At 44.1% G+C, this 25,902-nt stretch overlaps 1 protein-coding gene across 1 annotated transcript in view; it reads left to right on the top strand.

Annotated features, from left to right (window-relative positions):
• FAM135B (family with sequence similarity 135 member B) overlaps positions 1-25,902 on the top strand; it is a 397,453-nt gene that overhangs the window by 359,489 nt on the left and 12,062 nt on the right. The window contains exons 18-20 of the mRNA XM_029592069.1: positions 4,177-4,274; positions 10,161-10,312; positions 13,936-14,051. Coding sequence (XP_029447929.1) covers positions 4,177-4,274; positions 10,161-10,312; positions 13,936-14,051 — 366 coding nt within the window. The remainder of the gene's footprint in view (positions 1-4,176; positions 4,275-10,160; positions 10,313-13,935; positions 14,052-25,902) is intronic.

Here is a 25,902-nt window from a genome sequence, read left to right as displayed (position 1 = left end):
CTGAAATGAGGGAAACACAAAATAAATACCTCCTAAACCATTATAAAAACTAAATTTGAAAGATAACAACCCGAAACGAAAATGACACGAAAAGAATATCAGTGCACATCCCTATAATAGCATTTTATATCTATCATTTGTTTACATAAGATGACCTTATAATAGTTTTTCAAATATTTAATAAACATTGCTTATAGTGTCTAAGAATTTAAGAAACACAGATACATAGATAAAGAGCTTATAATGTCTGAGAATCCAAAATCAAAGCCACCTAAATCTACCTTTTATTTGACGCCTTATAATGTCTGAGTACCTACATAGTTATATCACTGAGAGGGAGCTGAATTTGTACTGATACTTTGGCCTTTAATCTTACAGTAGAGAACTTGTTGTTTACCTTTGAAAAGAACACAACATTCCTGATTAGTGATGAACATAGAATCTAGTATACCCTACTGTCTGGGATGTGAGCCAAATCTGGGAGATGAGCTACATCCCTCAGAATTAAAATTATTCAGGAAGAAGACACTTGATCCTTTAGGGAGTTTTTCACTAAGAAATTCCAATATCTGCTTTCGACTCACTTTGATATCTCTGGGAGAGGAACCAAGGCCAGAGCTAGCTGATTGCCTTCCCACTCTCACAGGCCAATAAAGTAAAGCCGCGGGAGTGCGGGCGAACACCCAGGCCACTCTCCTGTGCGCACGATTCGGTATGCAAATTAGGCCCAGCGGTAAAAAAAAGGTAAAAGGAGGCGCTAGGGACACTAGCGCGTCCCTAGCGCCTCCTTTTGGACCGGAATGGCAGCTGTCAGCAGGTTTGACAGCCGACTCTCAATTTTGCTGGCGTCTGTTCTCGAGCCCGCTGACAGCCACGGGCTCGGAAACCGGACGCCGGCAAAATTGAGCGTCCGGTTTTCGAGCCGTGGGCCGACTTCAAATTTATTTATTTTTTTTACTTTCGGTAACTTTCGGGACCTCCAAATTAATATCGCCATGATATTAAGTCGGAGGGTGCACTTTCCAAGTGTCTGAAAGTAAAATATGTGGCTTGGCTGCACATTTTCCTTTCTGAATCGCGCAGGAATACCTAATAGGGCCAGCAACATGCATTTGCATGTTGCTGGCCCTATTAGGTTCGAGGGGGGGGGGGGGGGGGTTGGACCTGCGTTTTCGGCCCCTTACTGGATAAGTGGTAACATTAGCGCGTCGAAAACGTGCGTCCAATCGAAGGTTAACTGTGCGCTCGGCCGGAGCGCACTGTACTGTATCGGCCCATTTGTGAGCTACCGATGTTGACATTATGCCCTGCTGCATATGAATCAGAGACAAAAGCTGTTCCCTTTCTGACACCTAATGATTTCAGATGTGGGGAAGACCCATGACAAGTTATTTGGTTGGGATTGATAAAAACAGTCTAGGGCAGGGGTGGGCAATTCCGGTCCTCGAGGGCTGCAAACCAGTCGGGTTTTCAGGATATCCTTAATGAATATGCATGAGAGAGACCTGCATACACACTGCCTCAGTTATATACAAATCTATTTCATGCATATTCATTAGGGGTATCCTGAAAACCCGACTGGTTTGCAGCCCTCGAGGACCGGACTTGCCCACCCCTGGTCTAGGGGCATTTTCTTATCTCTGCAGCCCTGGAGTCTACTTCCTTGTGTTCTTTTCTCCTTCCAACTTATTTTCAGAATGTTGGGGTGGGGGGAAGAAAAGCCTGGGCATTCATGGTATATGTTACAGGCCGATGCAATAATGGCAAGCTTTAAAGGAGTGCTCATGACTGAATGCCCACTTCCTTAACATGAGCTGATCCAACTCACAGGGCCACTTAATGCTACATGCAACTGGTCTGCCGTGGTAAAAAGGATACATTAGGGGAAATTGTGCTCCACTAACACCTCCTCTCAGCAGCGGGTGCCCGTTTTACTAACCTGACCACCGGCATACTTTATTTTTTTAACTATTATTTTTTTGTGGAATGGTTCTAGCTTTTTATTTCATCCAACTTAATATCGCCACAATATTAAGTTGGAGGAAGTACAGAAAAGCAGTATTTTCTGTTTTTCTGTACACTTTTGGGCTCCTCAAGACTTTACGCCAGCTCCAGAGCTGGCATTAATTTTTTTTTTTGTATGGAGGGGACATCGATAGTAGCCTCATCAACATTCATTTGCATGTGATGAGCGCTGTTACCTACACGCGTGATGGGGCACGCTAACCCTGTTTTGCATCGGAGGATATGGACATGCATCCACCGCGCACCGTAGCCAGCGCACGGTATAGCATTGGCCCATTAGTGTACACCTGCAGAGATCAGTGCACCAATTCTGGCCAATACTGCCTTTAGCTTTTCATACTTCACTGGGTCGACCAAAGTGCCTCCCTGGTCACCTGAACTATCCTGTGGACAGGATGGAGCATGGCTCACCTTCAGTCCTAGGGGTTTTGGGCCAGTGATTCCATTCAGGTATTGCCTTTCGTCCCCTGACACTTGATGTCTCTCCTGTGTGGTCAGATCTGTCCAGTACTTTGCCAGGCAAGGTCTGCCACAGACCTAGAAGCTGTTGCTGTTGCTTCTTCCACGTGTTACTTGGGTTTTTCTGCTTCAGGCTGCTAGGCTTGCAGAGGGACACTTTCTATTTTTTTTTTTTTTTTTTTTTGTAAAATATGGTCATTTAACCAGCTATATTCTTTTTTAATATAGCCAATTAAGTCTAAAGTTATTTGGCCACAGGAGGCTGGATAACATTAGACCTGTTCTGAAAAACATATTCAGCTAACTTCTAATATCACCCTGAAACACCCCCGATATAACCATTAATTTGTTCAGCTAAATTTTAGTTAGCCAGATAAGTATCAAGAATATTGAACAGGCATTTACCTGGATAATTTGTGCCTTATCCATCTAAGTGGACTTGAATATTGGCCTAATTATGTTCTAGTTCTTTAATGTAAATATAGATTGGGGAGGGTGTTCTCAAGTGCTATAACTATCAATCAATTTCAGTAACTAGCTTACATCCATAAAAATAAATTAAAAAGTCTATGGCCTGGAGTTATCAAAATGCGGTAAGTATCGCATGCGATAGCAAAAGGGGCGTGGTTTATGAAAAAATGTAGTTTATTGCAATTTGCGTTAATTACCTATGTGAAAAGCTAAGTTAGTGCAAATTGTGATAACATTATCAGAATTTGTGATAGGTGTCAGATCTGTTGTATTACCTGCATATGACCACTGGGTGGACCATTTTTGAGAGAGAGAGAACGTGCGAGCACCTGGCCGTAATGTCATTCCCATAGACAGGTATTTGTATCCCTACGGTAGGCCCACCTAGTAACTCGAGGTGGGATTTAGGTAAGAGTGTAGGGGGTTAGGGGCCACTTTGACATTCTACGTGACACATATGAACAAAACAGTGGTCTCTTGTGAAGATTTGATGACCTTTGGAGTGAGGAAACTCACTCCAAGATGAGATTTGGGCAATGTTCTCTCCACCTAGCTTGATGTTACCCAGGTAGAGAGTCCATCAAGCTAGGTGGAGAGAACATTGCCCAAATCTCATCTTGGAGTGAGTTTCCTCACTCAAAAAGTCATCAAATCTTCACAAGACCACTGTTCTGTTCGAAGGTGTCACGTAGAATGTCAAAGTGGCCCCTAACCCCCTACACTCTTACCTAAACCCCACCTCGAGTTACTAGGTGGGCCTACCATAGGGATAGAAATACCCACCTATGGGAATGACACTATGCCCAGTCTCTCTCTCTCTCTCTCTCTCTCCCCCCTTCAATTCACTTCAAATAGACCTTATGGGAGACATTGCCGCATGGTCACAGCAGCTATTGCACAGCCTAACGCAATTCAAAGAGATGTTAAAATCAGTGTTATGGCTGTGCAATAGCTCTTTGCAGACAGGCTAACCCAGCACACACTCCTCCTATTTTCTGAATTTGCATCGCACCAAACGATATGGTGCTATCGCATGCGTTAACGGGGCTTTTCACATGCGATAAGCCCTTAACACATGCGAAAACGCCTTATCGCAGTTTGATAAATGACCCCCTATGTAAGGTATTTTATTATAATAAAGATGATATCTGATATTTATTGAGCATACTCACAACACTATTATCTCATTAACTGTGCACCACTAATGTTTCTCTTTGCCAGAGTGATACCTTTGCAGATTTTGAAGCTATGACCGACAAACTGATTGATGAGATTATTCAGCATATTCATTTATATAGCCTCTCAATATCCAGAATAAGGTAATAAGGAAAAGAAGTCACATGTTTATTTTCCTTTATTAATCAGTACATATATTAAATATTATAATAACTTAGTTTTTTTATATAAAAACTTGTGATGGTGGTTGAGAAAACTATTGTAATGGAACTGGAAACATACAAAAACTGGTAAAAGGTAAGACAAAGTTACAGACAGGGCAAAGATGTAAAGAGCACAAAAGAAAACTTTATGTAGTCATGGTCTAATTTATAAACATTGGCTCCTGGAGCTTTACCATCATGCAGTCTGAAAAAATATGAATTAGTCAAATCATATTTTTATTAATTCTTTTCATTTATTTTTGTCAAAATAAAAATGTGTTCTATAAAGCTCTGTGTGCAGGAAATATATGCTAGAAGTCAGTTTGACTTGGATCCAAATACAACAGCAATTCTAAGAGTGATTTGAAAAACTCTTAGGGGCTGATTTTCAAAGGGTTACGCGTGTAAGATACGCGCATAACCCCAAAAAAACTGCCCCTTCCACCCCCTGCGTGCGCTGAGCCTATCTTGCATAGGCTTGGCGGGGCGCACAAGCCCCGGGACGCGTGTAAGTCCTGGGGCTTTCCTGGGGGGGCGTGTCGGGGCCCGTGTCACGGCCAGGTCGTCATTGGGGGCGTTCCCAGGGTGGGGACGCAGGCGTGGTTCCAGCCCAAGGGCGTTCCGAGGCGTGGCCGCGGCCTCTGGACCAGTCCCTGGACCGGAACATGGCGTGCTGGCAGCCGGCCGATGCACGCATGTTACGCCTGCCTCAGGCAGGCGTAACTTGTAAAATAAAGGTAGGGGGGGGGAATTATTTAGGGCTGGGGGGTGGGTTAGATAGGGGAAGGTGGGGGGGGCCGGAAGGAAAGTTCCCTCCGAGGCCGCTCGAAATTGGAGTGGCCTCGGAGGGTACGGAGGATGGCTGCACGGCTCGGCGTGCACAGGCTGCCGATTTTGCGCAGCCTTGCGTGCGCCGACCCTGTATTTTAGAATATGCGCGCGGCAGTAGATTTGTTCGCGCCAGATTGCATGACAAATCTACTCCCGCGCGCACCCCTTAGCGTATTCACAAAGTTTGAAAAGTTCCATGAAGCAGAGTTTCCACTGACTCTCTGGCTTTTAGGAAACTCTTTAAGACCTATGTTTTCTCGCAGGCTTTTCATTAATTGATGCCTGTGATGATCTATTTATCTAGTTTAGTGGTGTTTTTTGTTTGTTCTAATTGTATTTATATTCTGTTACTTTAAGATTTTGATGCTGTTCCTCGCTCAGAGTGCTTTTAGATATATACAGGCCAATGCCAAATGGGCATACTAAAAACGTGCATCCAAACTGGGCACCCGTTTTTTTAGCATGCACACAATTGCCTCTCCTGGGCACCCGATGCAAAAAATAAATGAGCTGCTGTTCTAAAAAGAACAAGCTAGGGATAAATTGTGCGTCCCTAACATGTCCATGGCATAAGGTGCCCAGGAGACATTGCTGTGAGTGGGTTAGGAAAACGGACGCTCAATTTTCCCACGGGGTGTATTTGGCAAGGCGCATGTTTTAACCCGTAAAACTTTACATCTGGCTGGAGTAGTTGTAGTCTTCCCGCACATCAAGGGCTCAACGTAAAACAAAAAAAACCCTGCTTTTCTGTGGTTCCTCCTACTTAGTATTGACGCTATACTAAGTAGGAAGAACCACAGAAAGCAGCACCATGCAAACAAAAAAATCTTGGCGTAAAAAAAAAAATGTCAGGCTGCATAATATACACCAATAATATACACGCTCCTGTCTATGAATATTGTACATCGTGTTGTGCTGGTAAAATAGCTGCTGCGGGAAAATTGAGCGTCCGTTTCCCTAACCCACTCACAGCAATGTCTCCTGGGCACCTTATGCCATGGACATGTTAGGGGGGATTTTTTGCATTGTGGGGTAATAGCTAATAGCCTCATCTACATGGCATTTACATGTGATGAGCGCTATTAGCCATGCCTTTGTTTGGACGCACTGATCCCATTATTAATCGAGAGTTAAGGATGTTCGTCCAAAACGCACGTCCAACTGCTCATTAAGCTGTGTGCTAGGCTGGGCGCATTTTATTGCATTGGCCTGATCGTGTGAGTAGTGAAAAAGGCAACTAAATAAGTAATTCAGAAAAGTCTGCATGATATATTTTTTTAGCATAACTGAATTATGCAAAGATAATATTGTGCATGACCCTGCAAGACTGAATGGGTCACATTTTCAGGTGTAGGATGCAATGTGATATTCAGTCATTTAAAAAACTAACACTTCAGATACTCATCATAGAATTTGCTTATAAAATATATATTCATAGATCTAGCCTGGTGGCTCAGCTGGGTAAATGTGCCTAACCTGGGTAAATGTATACAGTTTTCATTAGCTTAGGCTAATTAAAACTTATTTACTAAGTTATGCTTCTGAATGAGTGGTCATTGGATGAGGATGAAAGTGGGTAACCTGGAGTAATTTTAGGAAATATTTATTTACAGGGTGATGTGTGCATCGAACAACTTCCCAGTATAGGTGGTAGAGGCAAGGACAGTGTCTGAATTCAAGAAAGCATGAGAAAAGCACAGAGAATCTCTGAGTGAGTGGTAGGGTTTGTTGAGCTGAATAATTGTGGATGGGCAGACTGCATAAGCCATATAGGCTTTTTATACCATCATGTTTCTATGTCAGTGGAGGATGGCATCAGCAGCTGGGGCCTTGGATAGTGGAATAGTGAAATCAGTACAGTGCTCTCTCATGTTTCCAGCTGAACAATGTCTGCAGGATATCTTTAGTACGAACAAATGATGTAAATGAATCATGATCTGGATTTTTAGAATCAGAGGATATTCATTTGCTAGTAGAGGATGAAAGCTTTTTGAGGCCACCCTTAAAGCACATAAGTTGACTCCCAGGGAGAGAAGCTTGCAGAATGGTCAGTATCCCAGCAGAGTAGTTACCTTTCAGGTATTTTCTGGTTTGAAGCCCTTGCTTGTCCTCATGGCTGGCATGACTTGTGGCCAATACAGCAGAGCAGCTGTCCCATAGGATGCATATCCTATGGGGTTTTGAGCATTTTGGATGTTGTGGATACCCAGACCGAAGCAGGTGTGTTGATAGACTGTCACTCATCAGCTCCATGCATAGCAGTATGGCTAGAAAAGGTGTTGTCAGCTCATGAGCTGACAACCAGCCTCTACCAAAAGCCTAGCACTGTGCTAAATGTATAGGCCAACTGGTTGGCATTATGACTTTTTCACTTTCAGTGTTATCTAGAAAGGCAAACATTTAGGCCGATCTGATGGCTGGAGGGTTCCCTGTCTGTAACTCAGACATTTTAGTTATCATATATGCTTCTGACAGATAACTATCATTCTGCCAGATATAGATAATGTTCTGTGAGGAGTAATGACTCAGACAACCTCATTAGCAAATAGGGACAAGCTTGGAAACAAACATCATTGATGGTTGATGATGAACAGTCCAAAATCATCCCTATTGAACATAGTTAGTTAAAGTAAGTGCTGGAGGTAGACAGAACAAAACAATGTCAGAACATATATATGGGTCTGTGTGCATCTGGGTGAGTGACGTGCTATGTTAGCCTCTGTATATATCTTTGTTTGGGGGTAATATAGGGCTAGTTGTTCCTTTCCTTTCCCAACAATGTGTGCACACACTTAGCACACATTGGCACACATTGGCTTTTCACACAAGCAAGCCTATGCTTCTACTCAACAATGAATGCCTCAGATATGTGAATGTGTAGGATGGGGAGAAAATGCCCTCATGCTTTGTTACCTAATATTCCACCTTGGCCTGAAATTATTTATTCATTGAGTCAAGGGGGGGGAGGGGGGGGCGTGAAAATTGGCAGCATCTGTGGCAATTTGCCAGATGAGTGCATATCTTTCTGTAGTGTACATCTCCTCCCCCCTCAATACCTGAGGCTCTCCCACCCAGTACCTGAAGTTGGTTTATTTCTACTGGTATTTGGGGGTGTGCCTGTTTGGAAGAGCAGTGCCCTCATGGCAACTATTATCTCATTCTACTGATAAATGGGATGGGGAGGGCTCTGTGCCAGCGTGTTGATGATATGGGGGAAGGTGGGGCGGGAGGTGGCCGGAAGCCTGCCAGCACCCCTATTAGAGGTTCTTCTTTTTGAGACAGAGGACTACTTAAGCACTGATCTGTAGAACCTATCCTGGTAACTAGACATAGAACCTGCCACAAAAGGCCCTCTCACGTGAGGCTTACTCTGCCTATGTACACATTGGCAGATTAGGCCTACACTCTATGGAGCAGCATAAGTTATGGATGTATAGAATAGGTGGCACTTTTCTCCAGCTGATTATAGGGGACGGATTATACTACTAACTGGAGCCACATCACTTGCCCACTATACAGCCTTATGATTATATACCTTTGTCTACGTGTAGCCTGCTCTAACACCATGTCATCTGCTGTGTGACAACTGAGGAGGAGTCAGGGAGTTGTGTAAGAAAGAGAATCCCCATAGCTGAAGAGCAGACAGCAATGAGGCCTGCTGTTGTTTAGGCAGACCTCAACAGATTGAGTGCCACCCCTGTACTGAGCTGGGTTGCGGCTCTGTACATACCTATTAGCTAAGTTAGCTAAAGCTGACACAGTGTTAGAGCAGGCTGCAAGTAGATGATATATTTTGTTACTGTGAGACCTAAGAAGGGTTTGTTTACTGTGATACCTAACAAGGGTTTGGTTCTTGATTGCCCTTTTAAGTGGAATGAGGACTCAAGGTACCCAACGTAATGTCTTGTAGAGTGATTAGTGTAACTTCACCTTAACACCACAGAAGATTTACATGTACACTATGTACTCTCTGGCATCTGCAGCTGAACATTTAGGCTGCCTAGAGATGCACAAGACCTAGGGCTTTATGTACTTTTCAAGTAGGTCTCTGAATAAAGACCTGTGTCATGAGAGCATTTGGTGCTAGACTAGGGAAAAGCCAATTGTTTGGTCAGAGGTGATATATCTTCACAATGGAAGAGGCCAGTAGTTTGTTACAGCTGCACTATGACATTCACATTGCTATGCATCCTATTGGTCACCTGCTGAGTGAAGACATAGCTATAGCATCTCTAGCCAAGCATTTCTACATCTGTTCTACCAGACAGAGTATGGAGGTGATCATTAGTTAGATAATGCCCATCTCACAAACATGCCCTTTTACCCACGACCTAGCTAATAGTATGCTCTCTGGAGAAGGCAACAGGAGTCAATTGTGAAGCTCCACAGAAAGGAGTTACCTGTTTTGTTCTTGCTGTCTTCCTTGGGAACATATAATGAACTTTCCGTTTAAAGGCCTAGTCCATATGGCCTTGCATTTGAGACATGTATCACACTGAATATCCATGACAAGTTATTTGGCTAACTTTGACTGGATAACTTGTCCACTGGCCACTTATTGACTATCACCCCCACCATTTTGTTTCAAGTAAAAGCACATCCCTAATAGGTTTCACCCATGCCCATATTTTCAATCCTTCTGTAATCCCTCCTTCCTGGTTATTTTATTCTGATATTTTAACACCAGCAGTAGTCAAGTTTCAAACTGTTAACAGCCCAATTGGCCTAGAATGTTAAATTGCTTTTAATGGTTGTTGTCTGGCTTTGCCACCTTACTAAAGTGGAGAAACCCATAGTTTCCGATCACACATCTTCTCCCTTCCATTCCACTATTAATGCAATAAAGGAGACAGATGCAGGTCTTGACTGGACTACATGCCAAGAGATCAGAGTAGGCAATTCTGCAAAAAAGAAAAGAATTTTAAAAAGACCTAACTTACTTGATTTTTCTAATACGGGTTTTTTGTAAAAATTAATTTTCTGCTTTTATTTTAGCTTTATTGGTCATTCCCTGGGTAACATCATCATTAGATCAGTGTTGACTCGGCCTCGCTTTCGATGTTTCCTCAACAAGTTGCATACCTTCCTGTCTCTCTCTGGCCCACATCTTGGAACTCTTTACAACAATAGCACGCTGGTTAGTACAGGTAAGAGCTACGAATGAACTATTATCCATGACCAATACAATTAAGCCAGAATTACAACACAAAACTGGGGGATTTGGTTTTCCTTCCACAAAGATTTTGTGTTTTGATTTCACAACTCAAAACTTATGTTTAGATTTAAAACTAAAAATAATAATTTTCAACAATATAGAAATCATGTTAGAAACTTTCTCTTTATTGAAGTATATACTGTAACATACATCACCCCGATAGTGCTTTGGGAAACCAGTGCTCCATATCCTTCCAATTAAATATCATAACTTTCAAATCCTTCCATTCTCACCCCTACTCAAATACTTACATGCCTAACACAACCCCCCCACCAATCCTTTCACACACAGCATTACTTCCCCTATGCCCCCCCAAAAAATTATTCCAGGCACACCACTGCCCCCTATATCCTTAAGGGCATGTCACTGCCCCCAAATTCCTTTGAAGTCATCACTTCCCTCTAAATCCTTTTTGAATAACAGTACCCTTTAATGCAGCAGTGGCTTTATTATGTAGGGGGTCCATATTCAGCCGCTGTGCTGCTCAGCTAGTGAGTGAATTAATCTGTTCAATTCTGCTTTCCCGCCGCAAGCAATAGTTACAGATTGCAATGATACATCTACAGCAATCAGATAAATTTGTCAAATGCAACCTTAGGACTTTATCCTGCTTGTCCACGAAGAAAGCAGAGTTGCTCAGTAAACTTTAATGAAATTTCCTGTTTCATTTCATTTTTTTGAATGGGTGTAACCTGCATGGAATGGCAGTTACAACCCTGAACATGAAAGCAAAGGGGTACTCTGTATGGAGCAGTAATTATAACCATAAACAAGAAAAACATGCATGAAACAGTAGTAGTAACTCTGAACATGAAAGCAAGAGGTTAACCTTCCCAGAGAGATAGTGTTGCGATCGGCGGGGGCCGACCCCCACGGCCGACCACACCTACCGGCAGTGGTGGGTCTCCTTCGGTACTCTCTGCGCGGTCCTCGTCATCGGCTACGGCAGGCAGGGAGCCAGCAGCATGGCTCCCGCAGGGGCAGCCTTAGCCCCAATCTGACGCAGGCGGCTCCTCCCCCCACTTATAGGAGCAGCAACAGGAAGTAGTTCCAGGCTCCCAGGAACCACTTCCTCACCCAGGACTATATAAGGAGGCTTCTGAAGGATTGCCAATGCCTTGCAATAGGTCCAGCTTGGTGTGTCTCCTGCCTTGCGCTGATTTCTGCCTTGCCTGCCTCTGACCCTGCTTTGTATACTGGACTTTGTCTCTTTGCTGTCTGCCTCAACTCCGGATTATCTATACCACTGCCCTGCTGGTAACTCTGGCTGCCGGCTCTGAGGTTCATCTCCCGCCAAAGAGGAACCACGGTAAGCCTTTTTAACCTTGTCATTGTGGCCCAAGGGTTCACCAATTCATTGAATCATAACAGATTGCAAGGCCATGAACCTGATGGACCTCTCCGGTCTGCAGGCTATTCCAGGCCTAGCATTAAAGATATAGCAGCAGCAACAATGCCTGGACTCCCTGGTGGCATCTCTGCAACGTCTGAGTTAGCAGATTAAGCCTATCAGCTCTTAGGGGTGCTGGGGACACCTGTACCTAGACTTGCTAGTGACTTCCGACAACACAAAAGTTCCACAGTTTTTTAGTCGCAGGTGGGAGCCAAAGATGCTGGGCATCAATGCCTTCATTCAGATGTGGCCATGTGGCAGCCTGCTGTAAGCCTTACCACCCTGGCCTCTAATAGGCAGAATCATTCAGAAGATTGCAAGTCAGGCTATCATCATAATTTTGGTGGCTCCGGATTGGTCCCGGAGACCATGTTATGCCAATCTTCAGAAATTGCTGGTGGGCAGTCCCCTTAGACTGCCCCCTCGGAAGGATCTGTTGCACCAGGGACCCATTCTTCATGAAGATCTGGGTCGATTTTGTCCTACGGTTTGGCCTTGAAAGGGCTAGGTTGTTGAAGCGTGGTTATCCGTCTTCAGTGATTTCCTCTGTACTTCAGGCCAGGACATTTTCTACATCTCTGGCGTACGTGAGAGTTTGGAGAATTTTCAAGGCTCGGTGTAGAGCATGGTTTTCAGCCTCTCAAAACGGATACTCCATTGATTTTGGAATTTTTACAGGAAGGATTGCATAAAGGTTTAGCCCTTAATAACTCGAAAGTTCAAGTGGCAGCCCACACTTGTTATAGGGGACAAGTCAATGGTAGACCTTTATCTTCCCATCCCGATGTGTCCCAGGTCTTGAAGGGAGTTAAGCATCTTTATCCTCCCTTGTGACTGCCGGTGCCTCTGTGGGACCTTAATCTGGTCCTGAATTTCTAAGCAGGTCCAACTTTTCAGCACCTACTTAACTTTCCTTGAAGCTGCTTACCTTGAATATGATTTTCTAGTGGCAATCTGTTCTGCAGGTCAGGTTTCTGAGCTACAGGTTCTTCCTTGCTGTGAGCCTTTTCTGTGTATGACTCCAGGAGCAATACACCTTTGGCCTTCTTTTTTTGCCAAAAGTGGTTTCAGAGTTTCATTTGAATCAATCAGTTTCTCTGCCCACATTGGACAGGGATAGAGATGAGATTGAATATTGTCTTTTGCACACCTTGGACGTCAAGCGTCATTTGCTGTAGTACTTATTAAATCTGTATGAAGTCTGATTTGCCTGTTTGTGCTCCATGATGACAGTAAAACAGGGTGAACTGGCGATGGAGGCAATTATAGCCCGTTTGGTAAGGAAGTCATCACAGCCGCCGATGTGGACAAAGAGATTCATATGCTGAAGCAGAGTAGGCTGCATTCCACAAGGGCTCAGGCATTCGATTATTGTCTCTTCTTGAGATCTGCCAAGCTTAGATGTTCGTGCTCGGGAGGACACCTCGTTAACGCAGGCAGTGTTGAATGGAGATACGGGCAGCCTTCCACCCTGTTCAGGAGTAGCGTTGGTACATCCCACATGGGGATTGACCTGCCTGAGTGCAGAAGAAGAAGAAATTACTAACCTGATAATTTCCTTTCCTTTAATGAAGGCTGGCCAATCCCTGACTCGCCCTTGGCTATTGATTTTTGCCTTGGTGCAGACATTGCAAGAGTGTTGTTCCTGTTTTTCATTTGAAAGACTGATAGAGGCTTAAACCAGCCCCTCAGTTTAGTGACTGTTAGATTCTTTTGGTTGAGCTCAGTGTTCCCTTTCGGTTGGATGCATGAGTGGTTGGTTGATAATAATCAGGTTCAAGTATGTTCAGGTTTTGTCAGTTCGCCTTTTTTCAGAAATACTGATGGGCTAATGTCTGGGCAAGCTTTAGTTCATCTCCATCTGCTGGAAGAGTACTACCCCACTTGTGGGGATTGGCCTCCCTTCATTAGAGAAAGGAAATTATTAGGTAAGCAGTATTTCTCCTTTACTACTTACCCCCTCTACAATATTATGAAAATACTAAGCTAACTGGCCCCAGGACTGATCCCTGAAGCATCACACTAAGAACATCATCTTAACTTGGAGTGAGTTTTACAGTATTTCAAACTACTTGTTAATTTAAGTACTCATAATTTCATATGAATGAATAATTCTATAAACTGCTGATACCTTTTAAAGTAGGTTTCTTTTGTATTTCCAGGATTGTGGGCTTATGCAGAAGTTGAAAAAATCAGAATCACTGTTACAGTTACTTTCAGAGATAAAATGCTGATCCACGCAAATCATTTCTTCTACCAACTCAGCCAAAAAAACCAGGTGAGAATGAGCTTTAATGAATGTCTCATGATGACTGTCGAAGTACTGACTTTGTTGTATATTTATTCACAGAAAACCAAGAAACTGTAGTTAGGAGTAAATTTCCCAACTTTTACATGTATAAAATGGGAAGTTATAACACACAAAGGTGAATTTTCAATGTTCATGTATTCAAAATACAATTTGCACACTTAAAATTGCAATATACTTCGTAAATCAGCAGTCATGAGTACATTTATACATGTTAAAAAGGGTGGGGTCAGGGGCGTTCCAGGGGGAGCCAACGTTTACGTGAGTTTGTTGCTATTTTATAAGCAGTTTACACTTGTAATGTGGTACCTTACTAACTTTCCTGCTCAGTAGAAGGAAGAAGTGATCGTAAACATCGTAAAGTGAAAAAATGACTTGGAGGGGGTTCTGGGTGAAATGGGAGGACTTCAGACTGAAAAGCCAGGATGGTCTTCCATGACCTGCAGACAGTTAGAGCGACCTGGTAGACTAAGTGATAAAACTGGTTATTTCATTGCCCATGCATATTAGATAATTCCCTGACAAACCTTGTAAAAGCTGACTTACAAGAGGTAAATGCATCTAAATTGGAAGTGTAATACATGGTTATATCAGTTTGTATGCACGTATCCGGTATATTCAACTTATCTGGCTGTCGTAGGAGCAGGCCCTACTTAGCCGGATAAGTCAGAAAAGTACTACGTGGCCATCTAAGTAGCAACATTTTCTGACTTACCCAGCCTATGATGTGTGCTTATGTACTTGTATTTATAACAGTGCTAAGATGTATTCATGCAGGTTATAAAATACAGTAGTGAATTTATATGCGCCCTATACATGCATAAATGAGAGCACGTTGAGCAGTTTGAGTTTTCCCACATAAGTAACAATGTTGCATGCGTAAATAGTGAAAGTAAATGCAATGTTAAAAGGGTTCTCGATACATAAAGATTTTCCCAGATTAGATGAACTATTTGATGAAAAAAAACATTTTTCAGTAAAAGCTCTGATTTTAGTGCTATGGATCTTTTAGAGAAGCCGTGACTTCCACTGGAATGGTCATTCTTCTGGTCATAGCAGAGACCATGCGGGTAGTTCTTGGAATCTGAAGCAAGCGCTCGTGAACATCCATCAGAAGCATATTAACTTGGGGAAATGTTTTATTGCGCTTTAAACCTGAATCTGGAGGATCCCATTTAGACCATTAACCATGCTTCAATTCAGAATGGAAGGGAAAAGAAGTGAAAGACTTACTTATACCTTTAATTGTTGGAGTCTCAATCAGGGGTCTCTTCTGCTTATTTTCTGTTAGTCTAAGTGTAGTATTAACCTGTAAATCAATGCAGTAGTTTCAATCCTTATGGAACAGGCGAATTACTGATTATTCTCCTTCAGAAAACATTTCCCTTCGTCCATGAATCAGTCACTTTCTTTTAAAATTCCACCAAGTGCTCATTAGATGAGTATAATGGATGAAAGGGACCAAATTCAGACCTGTGCCTTGCAGTTTTGAAATGCTTAGCTGAATAGAATCAGATTGCAGCTGGGTATGAAGGCTTCCCTCTGCCTCATTATGCTTTTGCAATGCATGGAATGCTCGATGTAGAAAGTTGAAAAACCGCTCCTTGTTAAAATATAATTGTTATAAGAGACTGTTCTCTGAGTATTCAGATCAGGTAAAACGAGTGGTAGAATCTTTTTTTTTTTCAATGAAAGTGTCTGTGCAGCTAGGTTAGATCGAGTGCTTTTCAAAATGGCAGCCATGGCCATTTCAGCCCTTCCTCAGTGTTATAAATTGTTGAAATTAGATTTTTAGTGCCTGAGACAGTGCCTCTTGCACTCATTTTTGAAATCAGCACTGATTTTGCAATGCTTACTAGATCCCTTTTGCCGCAGAGGCAGACAGAGCAGTCTGAGCTGCTGTCTGATGCAGCCACATTTGAGCCATACACCAGCAGTTTCTTTCAGACATTGCAGCTGAAATAAATGTTGTTTGTTTTAAAGTTTCAAGCTCCTCTTTGGCAGCAGTGAAATATAGTCTTATAATAGAGTAAGAGATTTCATGAAAGGTCTGGTGCCTTACCTTATTGGGGGATTTGCTCTGGCTAGTTGGTTTTCTATTTTTTAAACTAAACTTTCTACAGACCGATATATAGTTTAAAAACTGAAGAAGAGAGTAAGGAAAACGCTCAGACATGCTTCTTCTTGCCGGTACAGGCTAGATAATAAATACCAGTAGGTTCAACCAAGGCTACAGGTCCTCTGCTATGAGGAAGGAAGCTTAGTATAATAAGGATTCACTTCATTGACACGCAGGTAGGAGCATGGATCATCAAGCTTAGCCTCTTATTGTTTTAAATTATTGAAATTTATATTAAAGGTCTGTCTAAAGTAAAAAGGAATTTGGCTAACCCATTAGAAGGTCTTTTCATCTGCAGGAGGCAGAGAATACTGCTAAACTGGTTCTGTACATAGTGGGGCTGATGTAATAAGGTTGCTGAAGCTGCCGCGGTTTGTGAGCATATATACGGGGCGTTTTCCCATGCAAAGCCCTATATGGGGAAGGGTTTTGTGTGTGGCGAAAAAGCACGTACGAATGGGCTTACAGACCCGTGTTTTTTTTCCTGTGCAAATGTATTCTAACGGCATGCAAAGGAAGCGATTGGCTTATCATAGGCAATGCAGGGAGCCATGCTAATGCTAGTTCGGGTTTTTTAATACGAGTTTTTTACCACCATAGTCAGGGCACCAGTTAAGTGTCAGCGCCAACTCAGGGGTCTATGTTGGTGACCGAGCATCCTGAAAATCACCTATCTGAGCGCCTGTCTAGGCGTCCGAGTGACCAGCTTAGCTAGACACTCTTCTCGGCACCTGATAGCATACATTCGCGACCAAGTAAGCGCCTAGCTCAGCGCCTGAGTGGCAAGATTAGCTAGACGCCTTTCTGAGCACTTGATCGTGCAGATGTGCAAGCAACTAAGTGCCTAGCTCAGCGCCCAAATGGCAAGGTAAGCTAGGCACCTTTCTGGGCACCCTATCGTATAGACTTTTCTGCCACGAATAAAGCACAAGCGGCCTGATAAGCACCTAGCTGAGCGCCTATCTCGGCTTCAGAGTGGCCAGCTTAGCAAAGCTCTTTTTTCGGTGTCCAAGGTAGGCGCTTCCCTGGGAGGACAGATACACGACCAGAAGGAGCAGCAAGATTGTTTAGGTGCTCACTTTGGATGTGAGTTAATTATCTCGCTGCTGTGCCAGTGTGAATTAGAATCCATGAGAATATTTGCCATGTTTTCTGCAACACAGTTATTTGAAATATTAAAAATACTTTCCAGAGACCAAGATGGCCGCCACATGAGATGCAGGGGAAGGAGCTCTCTCTGATTTTCCTGATGGCCATGAGAGTTGTGATTGTTTTCTTGAAACTTCGTGATAATGCCTCATACTAAACGCAAAGCGCGTTTGAAAGACTCTACTAATTTGAAAGAAGAAGAATCACAACAAACTAAGATTGAGTCCTTCTTTAATCTTACCCCACAATTGCCGGAAGCGAGGGCCGCTAGGGGTGAACTCCAGGAGCTCAGAGCGATCCCCATGGCCGAAGAGATTTTGCTTAGCCCGGGTGCACCCGAGATGCCGTCACCGCCGCGAGTCCAAGAGAGAGGAGGAGGAGAGGAGACATTGCGAGCTCTGAGTGAGAGGAGGAAAGAGCTGCTACCCCCCCCCCCCCCCCTCTCGAGACGGACGGAAGCGGCAGAGAATCGGCACACGGAGAAGGTGGAGGAGACTGGGAAGGAGCAGTAGCCTCCACACCTAAACCCACAGGCTTACCGGGAGACATCAATGAAAATGCCCTTCAAGAACTGGTAAAACAACATTCCTTTAAAGTATTTGCATTACAGAAACCTCCTGTGGTGACTTTAGACACGCTGTGGAAGGCTATGGCGTCGATAGAGTCTGCTGTTTCAACTTTAACGCAGGCATTCTTAGATTTAAATAAAAGGGGTTTGAATGCTGAAAAAATGACGACTGAGAATCAAAGTAAAATCATAAAATTGGAGGAGAAAGTAAATTCCATGGAAAAAATTCAAGGAACTATAATTAAAACAGAGTTAAATGCTGAAAAACGTTTTGAGATGATTGAGAACACATTAAGGTATTCAAACCTACGAGTGGTGAATTTTCCAATATTGAAACAACTATCTCCGGTAGAAATGCTGAGAGAATATATGCAAGAATGTTTAAAGATACCTAAAGAGATATTACCGGTTGTTTCAAAGGCTTATTATGTTTATATGAAGGATATGACACCTGTAGGAGCAGAACAAAACCAAGAAAAACAAGAAAATAAATCTTTGAATGCCTCAGAAATATTGGAAATGTCTTTACAGTCTGAGATCAAGAATAGGGGTACATTACTAGTTACTTTTCCGTTCGAACAGGATAGAAATTTAATTCTGAAATACTTCTTTAGGAATAGAAATGTAAAATATTACGGGCAAAATATTTGGATTTATCCAGATATTGTCCGCACCACACAGGAGCGAGAAGAAAGTTTTTGTTAATGAGGCCTGAAGTATTGAACCGTGGGGCAACAATGATTCTGAAATACCCCTGTAAATGCTGTTTAAAATTTCAAGGAAACAGATATATATTTAATGAACCAGATCAATTAAGAGGTTTTCTGGATGGAAAGAGTTGAAGGGATAATATAAATAGGGGTAATGCATCATGTGATGGCTTATTTCTTATTATATGTTTAAAGGAATCGAGCTCCAATACCTATTGTTAATCTTGGTCTCAATATTTCCTGTGTTTAAGAGATCTATGTTAAATATTATTCTTTCTTTTTTTTTATATTGTTACCTTAGAGAAATATTGCAAGCTCTCTTATACTTGATATATGATGTATATATATCTGAAATAATGCATAAATTAAAAAAAAAAATACTTTCCAGGATCACTTTCACTTAATAAGGAAACTCGTTCGCTTGCTCGCTTTTATGCATGGATTAACAGCACGCATTTTGAGCGTGGTGTTACGCTCGTCGGTCGCAGATGGCTGCGACCTCTCATGCTTACATCCTTTTTCCCTGCACCGTCAATCCTAAGAAGAATGGCGGCCTCCGCTAACCAACGCCGACCTCCCCGGTGTCCCCGGGACGGCGTGGGCGCAGCCGACCGCCATCTTGTCTCCGGAATCACCTAAGGCGAGCGCATGCGTGCAAGGGCCTCCATTGTACATGTCATGATGGGAACCTCGGGATGTCCCCTCCCAATGACGTCAACTTGCTGCTGTACTTAAGCTGACTGGCCCTCTACTTCTACGAGTTAGCAAGGAGTTTCCTCATTGCTGAATCCACTCCATTCTTGAACTCCCTGTTCCAGACTTTCTTTTGGTGAGTGGACACTCTGGGTACCCGCTCCTCAGGGGCCCTTCTGCGTTCCTGGCTATCCGCTCCTCGGAGGGCCTTCCTGCCTTGGACTACAACCTGACCCTCTTCTTAGGTCACTCTCCTGGAACTACGACTGTGAGTACCTTTCTACAAGACTTAAGCGATACCAGCTTTACTGAAGCTTCTCTGCGGTGTACCCCATGCCTCAGGCCACTACCATTCCTCTTCAGTAAAAGTTGTTCCAATATACCCTGTGCTGTAGCTACAAGATCTGCTTCCGGGTTCCTACACCTCAAACTGGTTCATCATCATCTTCAGTACAGCCATCCTCGGCGTACCCCACTCTGCGGGCCACTACCGGATCTGCACTTCTGAGGTAATATCTACTCGGCTGAAGGGACTTCCTGGCATACCCTGCTCTGCGGGCCACTACCGGATCTTCACATCTGTGGTATCACCCTGGGCATACCCATTGCTCAGAACTGTACTTTTGCAGTCACTGCTCTGCGGGGTCTGCTTTTCCTTACTTCATAATAAAGTCTATCATACAGCTGTGTCCCTCGTCGCTGAGGCCACGCCCATCAACGGTGAGGCCCACAGGGCTCCTCCCTGTTGGCAGAGATATCTCTCATCTCGACCTAGGGTTCACATCTATACCAAAACATAACACGTGGATGCAGCTGCTTTTACATAGGCCCTTACCATACTTAGGTACACGCATTTTTCTGTATGTGCATGGATTTCTGCACACAAATCATTTACTTAATTTACGTTTTTTACATCCTGCGGCAGCTTCAGCCGCGCGCAGTGATCAAATCCCGTGCTCATAAATAGCACCTGTTTTGCCGCAGGTCTTATTACATCGGCCCCAGTATAAGTAGTATGTTACGATCCTGTCCACGGACCCCACCCCGCGGACCTGCCGGCCCAACGCTGCTGCCTCCTTCGCAGCCTGCTCACCACTGCTGCAGCTGGCATACCTCCTTCACGGCAGTGTGCCGGGCTGCTGATCCCGCTGTTGCTCTCATCTTCTTCGGGGTAGGAGGACGCCCCAGTGTAGCTCCTCATCGTGGCAGGAAGCCGCCTTCGGCCTGCCTTCTCTCATCCATATGGCAGGATGCCGCCGCAGGCCTCAGCTGCTTCTTTCCTCATCCAGAGCCCTCTAGGCACAGGCGCGTGCCTCTTCACCTCATTTAAAGGGCCAGAAGCAGGCAGCACCCCTCGGCTCCACCGGATGACATCCTCAGGACAGTGCCTGGACCTGCCCTATATAAAGGTCCTGCTTCAGTTCCTCAGGGCCTTCGAATGGAGTTACAACCCCTTCCATGGCATTTCACAGCTTCCAAGAGTTCCATCGTGGTCCATCTAGCTGTTCCTGACCAGATGACTTCATGTTCCTTTGTCTTCATGTTCCTGATGTCTCCGTCCGATGTTTTGGGTCTCGTCCCTCATCGGATCTTCTTCTTGGTATGCTCCAGTCCTCACCTTTCCCTTCCTGAAAAAGAACTTTCTCCGATTAGTTTTAAATGTGCCACATGCTAACTTCATGGAGTGTCCCCTAGTCTTTCTCTTATCCGAAAGAGTAAATAACCGATTCACATCTACCTGTTCTAGACCTCTCATGATTTTAAACACCTCTATCATATCCCCCCTCAGCTGTCTCTTCCCCAAGCTGAAAAGTCCTAACCTCTTTAGTCTTTCCTCATAGGGGAGCTGTTCCAATTCCCTTATTTTGGTAGCCCTTCTCTGTACCTTCTCCATCGCAATTATATCTTTTTTGAGATGCGGCGACCAGAATTGTACACAGTATTCAAGGTGCGGTATCACCATGGAGCGATACAGAGGCATTATGACATTTTCTGTTTTATTCACCATTCCCTTTCTAATAATTCCCAACATTCTGTTTGCTTTTTTGACTGCCGCGGCTAGTTGTCTGGGATCCTCAGCTTTGATCTTGCTTTGCTCCGTACAAGTGAGAAGTTCTACTTTTTCTCCATTGGAAGATACTAAGACTGTGTCTTGTGATTCCTGTGTTGTGCCATGGCGAGTTGTTTGAATCCAGAGTTCATTGTCAGTCTCTTCCATCGTCCTTTTCGCAGCGTTCTGAGCTGGTAGAATCAGAATTGGAGTTCCTGAATTCGTGCTCTTCCGGTATCCATCCACTGTCTAGTAAAGGACTATAATTGCCTTCCTTAGCTTGCCTATAGCCTGCTGGAATCCTTGCTATCCTTGAGCCTCACCCTCTACCTATAGCGGCTCATCTGACTCAATCCTGAGATATATTCATCTATACTCTTATCTGGACAATCCAATACGGTGAATCAATATCCTACCTGAAGTATCGTAGTGATGTCTGTTCTCTTCCAAGCTCCTCTTGAACAGCTTCTTTACCATATGGGAGCCTGCAATACTAGACATATTTTCCTGAGAGACAATTCTCTTCCATCATCAAATTAAAAGGGATCTCTTCGACCATCTGATCCCTTAAAAATTTGGAACCAGTGACTTTGAGCTTCCTTTCTTTTGACTACTGCACTTATGCCAGCTTTCATCAAAGGGTATTTTCATACCACCACAAGTCATCCATTTTCGGTACAGTGTTCTTTGGACTTCCTTGTTTCATCAAGCGCCCTGGCCTCTGGCTCAGGTACCCGCTCCTCAGGGGCCTGTGTGTGCTCTCGCCGGAGACCTGGTCTCCTGGCCTTCCCTGCTCCTGGGGGCAGTGTCTATGTTCTACTTGAGTCATGTCTTTCTCATAATTTCCTGTGTCTACGTCAAGTCATCAGTATGTTGCTTCGTCTTCGCTTCAACTCCTCACAAGCATTGAAGATCTGTGGTTTGGATCCCCAGTTCCCCACCTGGCATTGGAGTTATGCTTTCCACCCTCAGCCATTTAAGAGACTTTGAGGGGGAGGCTTTCAGGGGGGGTGCTGTTACGATCCTGTCCGCGGACCCTACCCTGCGGACAGGTCCTCCACCTGCCGCTCTTGCGGTTCTGCTGGCCCGACGCTGCTGCCTCCTTCGCTGCCTGGTCACCGCCACTGCAGCTGTCAACCCTCCTTCGTGGCAGTGTGCACGCTGCTGACCCCGCCCTCGACAGCAGGGAAGTCCCTGCCGGGATGCCCGCCTGCGGCATGGAGCCACTGCCACTCTCCTCTTCTTCGGGGTAGGAGGACGCCCTAGTGTAGCTCCTCATCGTGGCAGGAAGCCGCCTTTGGCCTGCCTTCCCTCATCCATGCAGCAGGATGCCACCGCAGGCCTCAGCTGCTTCCTTCCTCATCCGGGGCCCTCTAGGCATGGGCATGCACCTCTTCTCCTCATTTAAAGGACCAGAAGCAGGAAGCACCCCTCGGCTCCACTGGATGATGTCCTCAGGGCACTTCCTGGACCTGCCCTATATAAAGGCCTTGTTTCAGTTCCTCAGGGCCTTTGAATGGAGTTACAACAACTTCCATGGAGTTTCACAGCTTCCAAGAGTTCCATCGTGGTCCATCTAGCTGCTCCTGACCAGATGACTTCATGTTCCTTGTTCTTCGTGTTCCTGATCTCTCCGTCCAATGTTCCTGGTTTTGTCCCTCGTCGGATCTTCTTCGAGGTATGTTCCAGTTCTCGGCTTTCCCTTTCTGAAGCCCTGGATTTCCTCGTTTGTGTCTACATGTCCTAGACGTCCAGACATCCACTCATCCAGATGTCCTCTCATCCAGATGTCCTCTCATCCAGATGTCCTCTCATCCAGATGTTCAGATGCCCAGATGTCCACTCGTTCAGATGTCCAAATGTCCTTGCGTCTGGAGGTACCATTGTCTTGTGTACCGATGTCCTTCATTCCTTATCTCGATCTTGAGGAATCCGTCAGCAGCCTTGCCGTCCACCAGACTTCGTCTCCAGCCGCCCCTCGTGGGAGTAAATCCGTCTCATTCGGTGTCCATCTTCAGGTGACTGGAATCCCCTTCCAACTGGACTTCTCTCAAGCGCTGTCCAGATCCTTTTCTCCATCCTGTGCCTGTTCCACTCTCCGCATGGTCCGTGACCAGCTTCCCAGGTTGTGTAGGGCACACAGTGGGACAGGGTGGTCCATGACCAGTCCACATCGGGCTGTGTAAGGCGCCCTGAGGGACAGTGCCTTCCAAGTTCCCAAGAGTCTCGTCTCTTCCAAGTTCCAAGAGTCTCGTCTCTTCTAAGTTCCAAGAGTCTTGTCTCTTCCTTGTTCTAGGAGTCTTGTCTCTTCCTTGTTCTAGGAATCTCTCATCTTGTCCAAGTCTCCAGAGTCTCATCTTGCCCAAGTATCCAAAGTCTCATCTTGTCCAGGAGTCCTCTTCTCGTCCAAGGTCAGGAGTTCTTGTCTCCTCTATGTACTCTGACTCTTTTCATGTTTCTAGGATCCAGAGTCTCCTGTTCCAGTTCCTTGTCTCACTAGTTCGTGTTGGCTCAGCGGGGGGCTGACCCTGCTTCATCCCAGCTCCTGTGTACTTGCTCCACCCATGCCTGTACTCACTCACCTCCCTCAGGGCATGCTTGGTGCTCCTCCCTGAGTCACCTCGTGGGCCAAGGGTTCACTCTCTCTCAGGAGTAGGCGATCGTGCCTCCGCATCCCTCCTCAGGGCTCACAGGGCATGTTTGCAACATAGTACTGTTGATGTCATTAAAAAAATGTCTAGTACTCTGCCTCTGTCAACTGGAAGAGGGAGAAACCCATTTGTTCTGGACTTGTTTAGCAGAAATAAAAGTGAAAAAGTTAGCAGGTATGTTTAATTTTTTCTTTTGCAAAAGCTTGAAGATGCGCCTATTAGCAATGTCATGCATAAATGTCAAAATTTTTAAAAAGCCAATTTAGGGGCATTCCATGGTGGGATTTGGAAGTTGGTGCATGTTCCTATTTTGCAAGTGGTATACATGAATGCAAGTGGTATACATTTATACCTGCTGATTAAGTCACAGAAGTAAAACTGCACTTGTTTTTTGCCTGCAATTTTTCGGTGGAAGATGTGGTGGGGGGCCAGAGTGACGTGCTGGAGGGTCTGGGCGAACTGGTAATTCCAAGTACATGCTCAAGTAAATAGTTTCAAATGTGGAGTACACGCATCTTTAATAAAATACATACCTTTGCATATTCTCATCGTTATTAGTTTTCTGAGGACGTGCAGTTTGTAGAAGCAGTCCTTTGTGGTAGTGTTTATAAACTTTTTTAGGTTTAGATGGTTGTCTAGCCAGGCTCCAAGATCCCTGACATCAGGTGAGAACATGGTATTTGAGTTTATTGATTGGGAGGAGCTTGAAGGGATGGTGAGGGGGTCATGGGAGATGATGAGCATTTCAGTTTTATTGGCATTCAGTACTAAGTTGAGGCTAGAGAGTAGGTCTTTAATTGGCTGAAGGCAATCATTCCAGTAGGTGATAGTTTTTTTGAAGGGATTCTGTAATCGGGAGGAGGATTTTTATGTCATCCGCATAGAGGTAGTGGGTGAGCTTGAGGTTTGCGAGTAGGTGGCAGAGAGGGAGGAGGTAGATATTGAAGAGGGTGCAGCTCCACCACACAGTTTATAAAATACTGCTGTAACTTTGCATGCATCAACTTTACGTGCATATGTGATGACTTACTCAGACTATTGGAAATTATCCCACCTAATTCAGTTTAAAACAGAATTAAAACAATATTGATTTTATTGTATGCCAATAGAAATAAAAAGGGGTTGAGTTATTACAAGTTTCAAACTTGACAGCAGTAGCACCAATCTACTACTACTATTATTATTTATCATTTATAAAGCACTACTAGGTATGCACAGCATTTCTTCAAGCAATCTTAAAGGCTTTAACCATAGCTACTATCTATTTGTGCATCTCTCATATGCATTCATAATTCAATCATCTTTAAAAAGTCTATCTAAAGTGGAGATTATGAGGGCAACTTTCAAGCTGCATGAAAACAAAATAAGGTCTTTCCACTCCAAAATTTTATTACATATAATCACCTTTGAAATAGAGCATTATTACTGAAAGCGAGCACTATTTTGCATTTTTGCTCCAGTTCAAAAGGGCTTATGGGTAAGAAAACTGAGAGAAAAAAGGATATCTGAAAATCTATTATTGCCTAATTTCATAAAATGCAATCCATGACAGGGTTTTTTTTTTCTCTGAAGGCAAGCAGTTCACTGTAGTCACATGCATGGAAGAGATCATCTAACAGCACAAGCTCAGAACAGGTTGCAGCTTGCCTTGGTTCATTATTATTTATTTATTTTTTAGATATTATATATATAGTCTGCTTTTTGGCACTTCAAAGCAGATTGCATTCAGGTACTATAGGTATTTCCCTGTCCCCACAGGGTTTACAATCTAATTTTGTACCTGAGGCAACAGAGACTAAAGTGAATTACCCAAGGTCACAAGAAGTGACAGCAAGATTCGAATGCTGGTTTCCCCGGGTCATAGCCTGCTGCTCTAACCTC

This window comes from Rhinatrema bivittatum, chromosome 2, assembly GCF_901001135.1.
Source record: "Rhinatrema bivittatum chromosome 2, aRhiBiv1.1, whole genome shotgun sequence".
Lineage (NCBI taxonomy): Eukaryota > Metazoa > Chordata > Amphibia > Gymnophiona > Rhinatrematidae > Rhinatrema > Rhinatrema bivittatum.
Note: the sequence above shows the minus strand (reverse complement) of the source record. Positions and strands in the feature narration are given on the sequence as shown.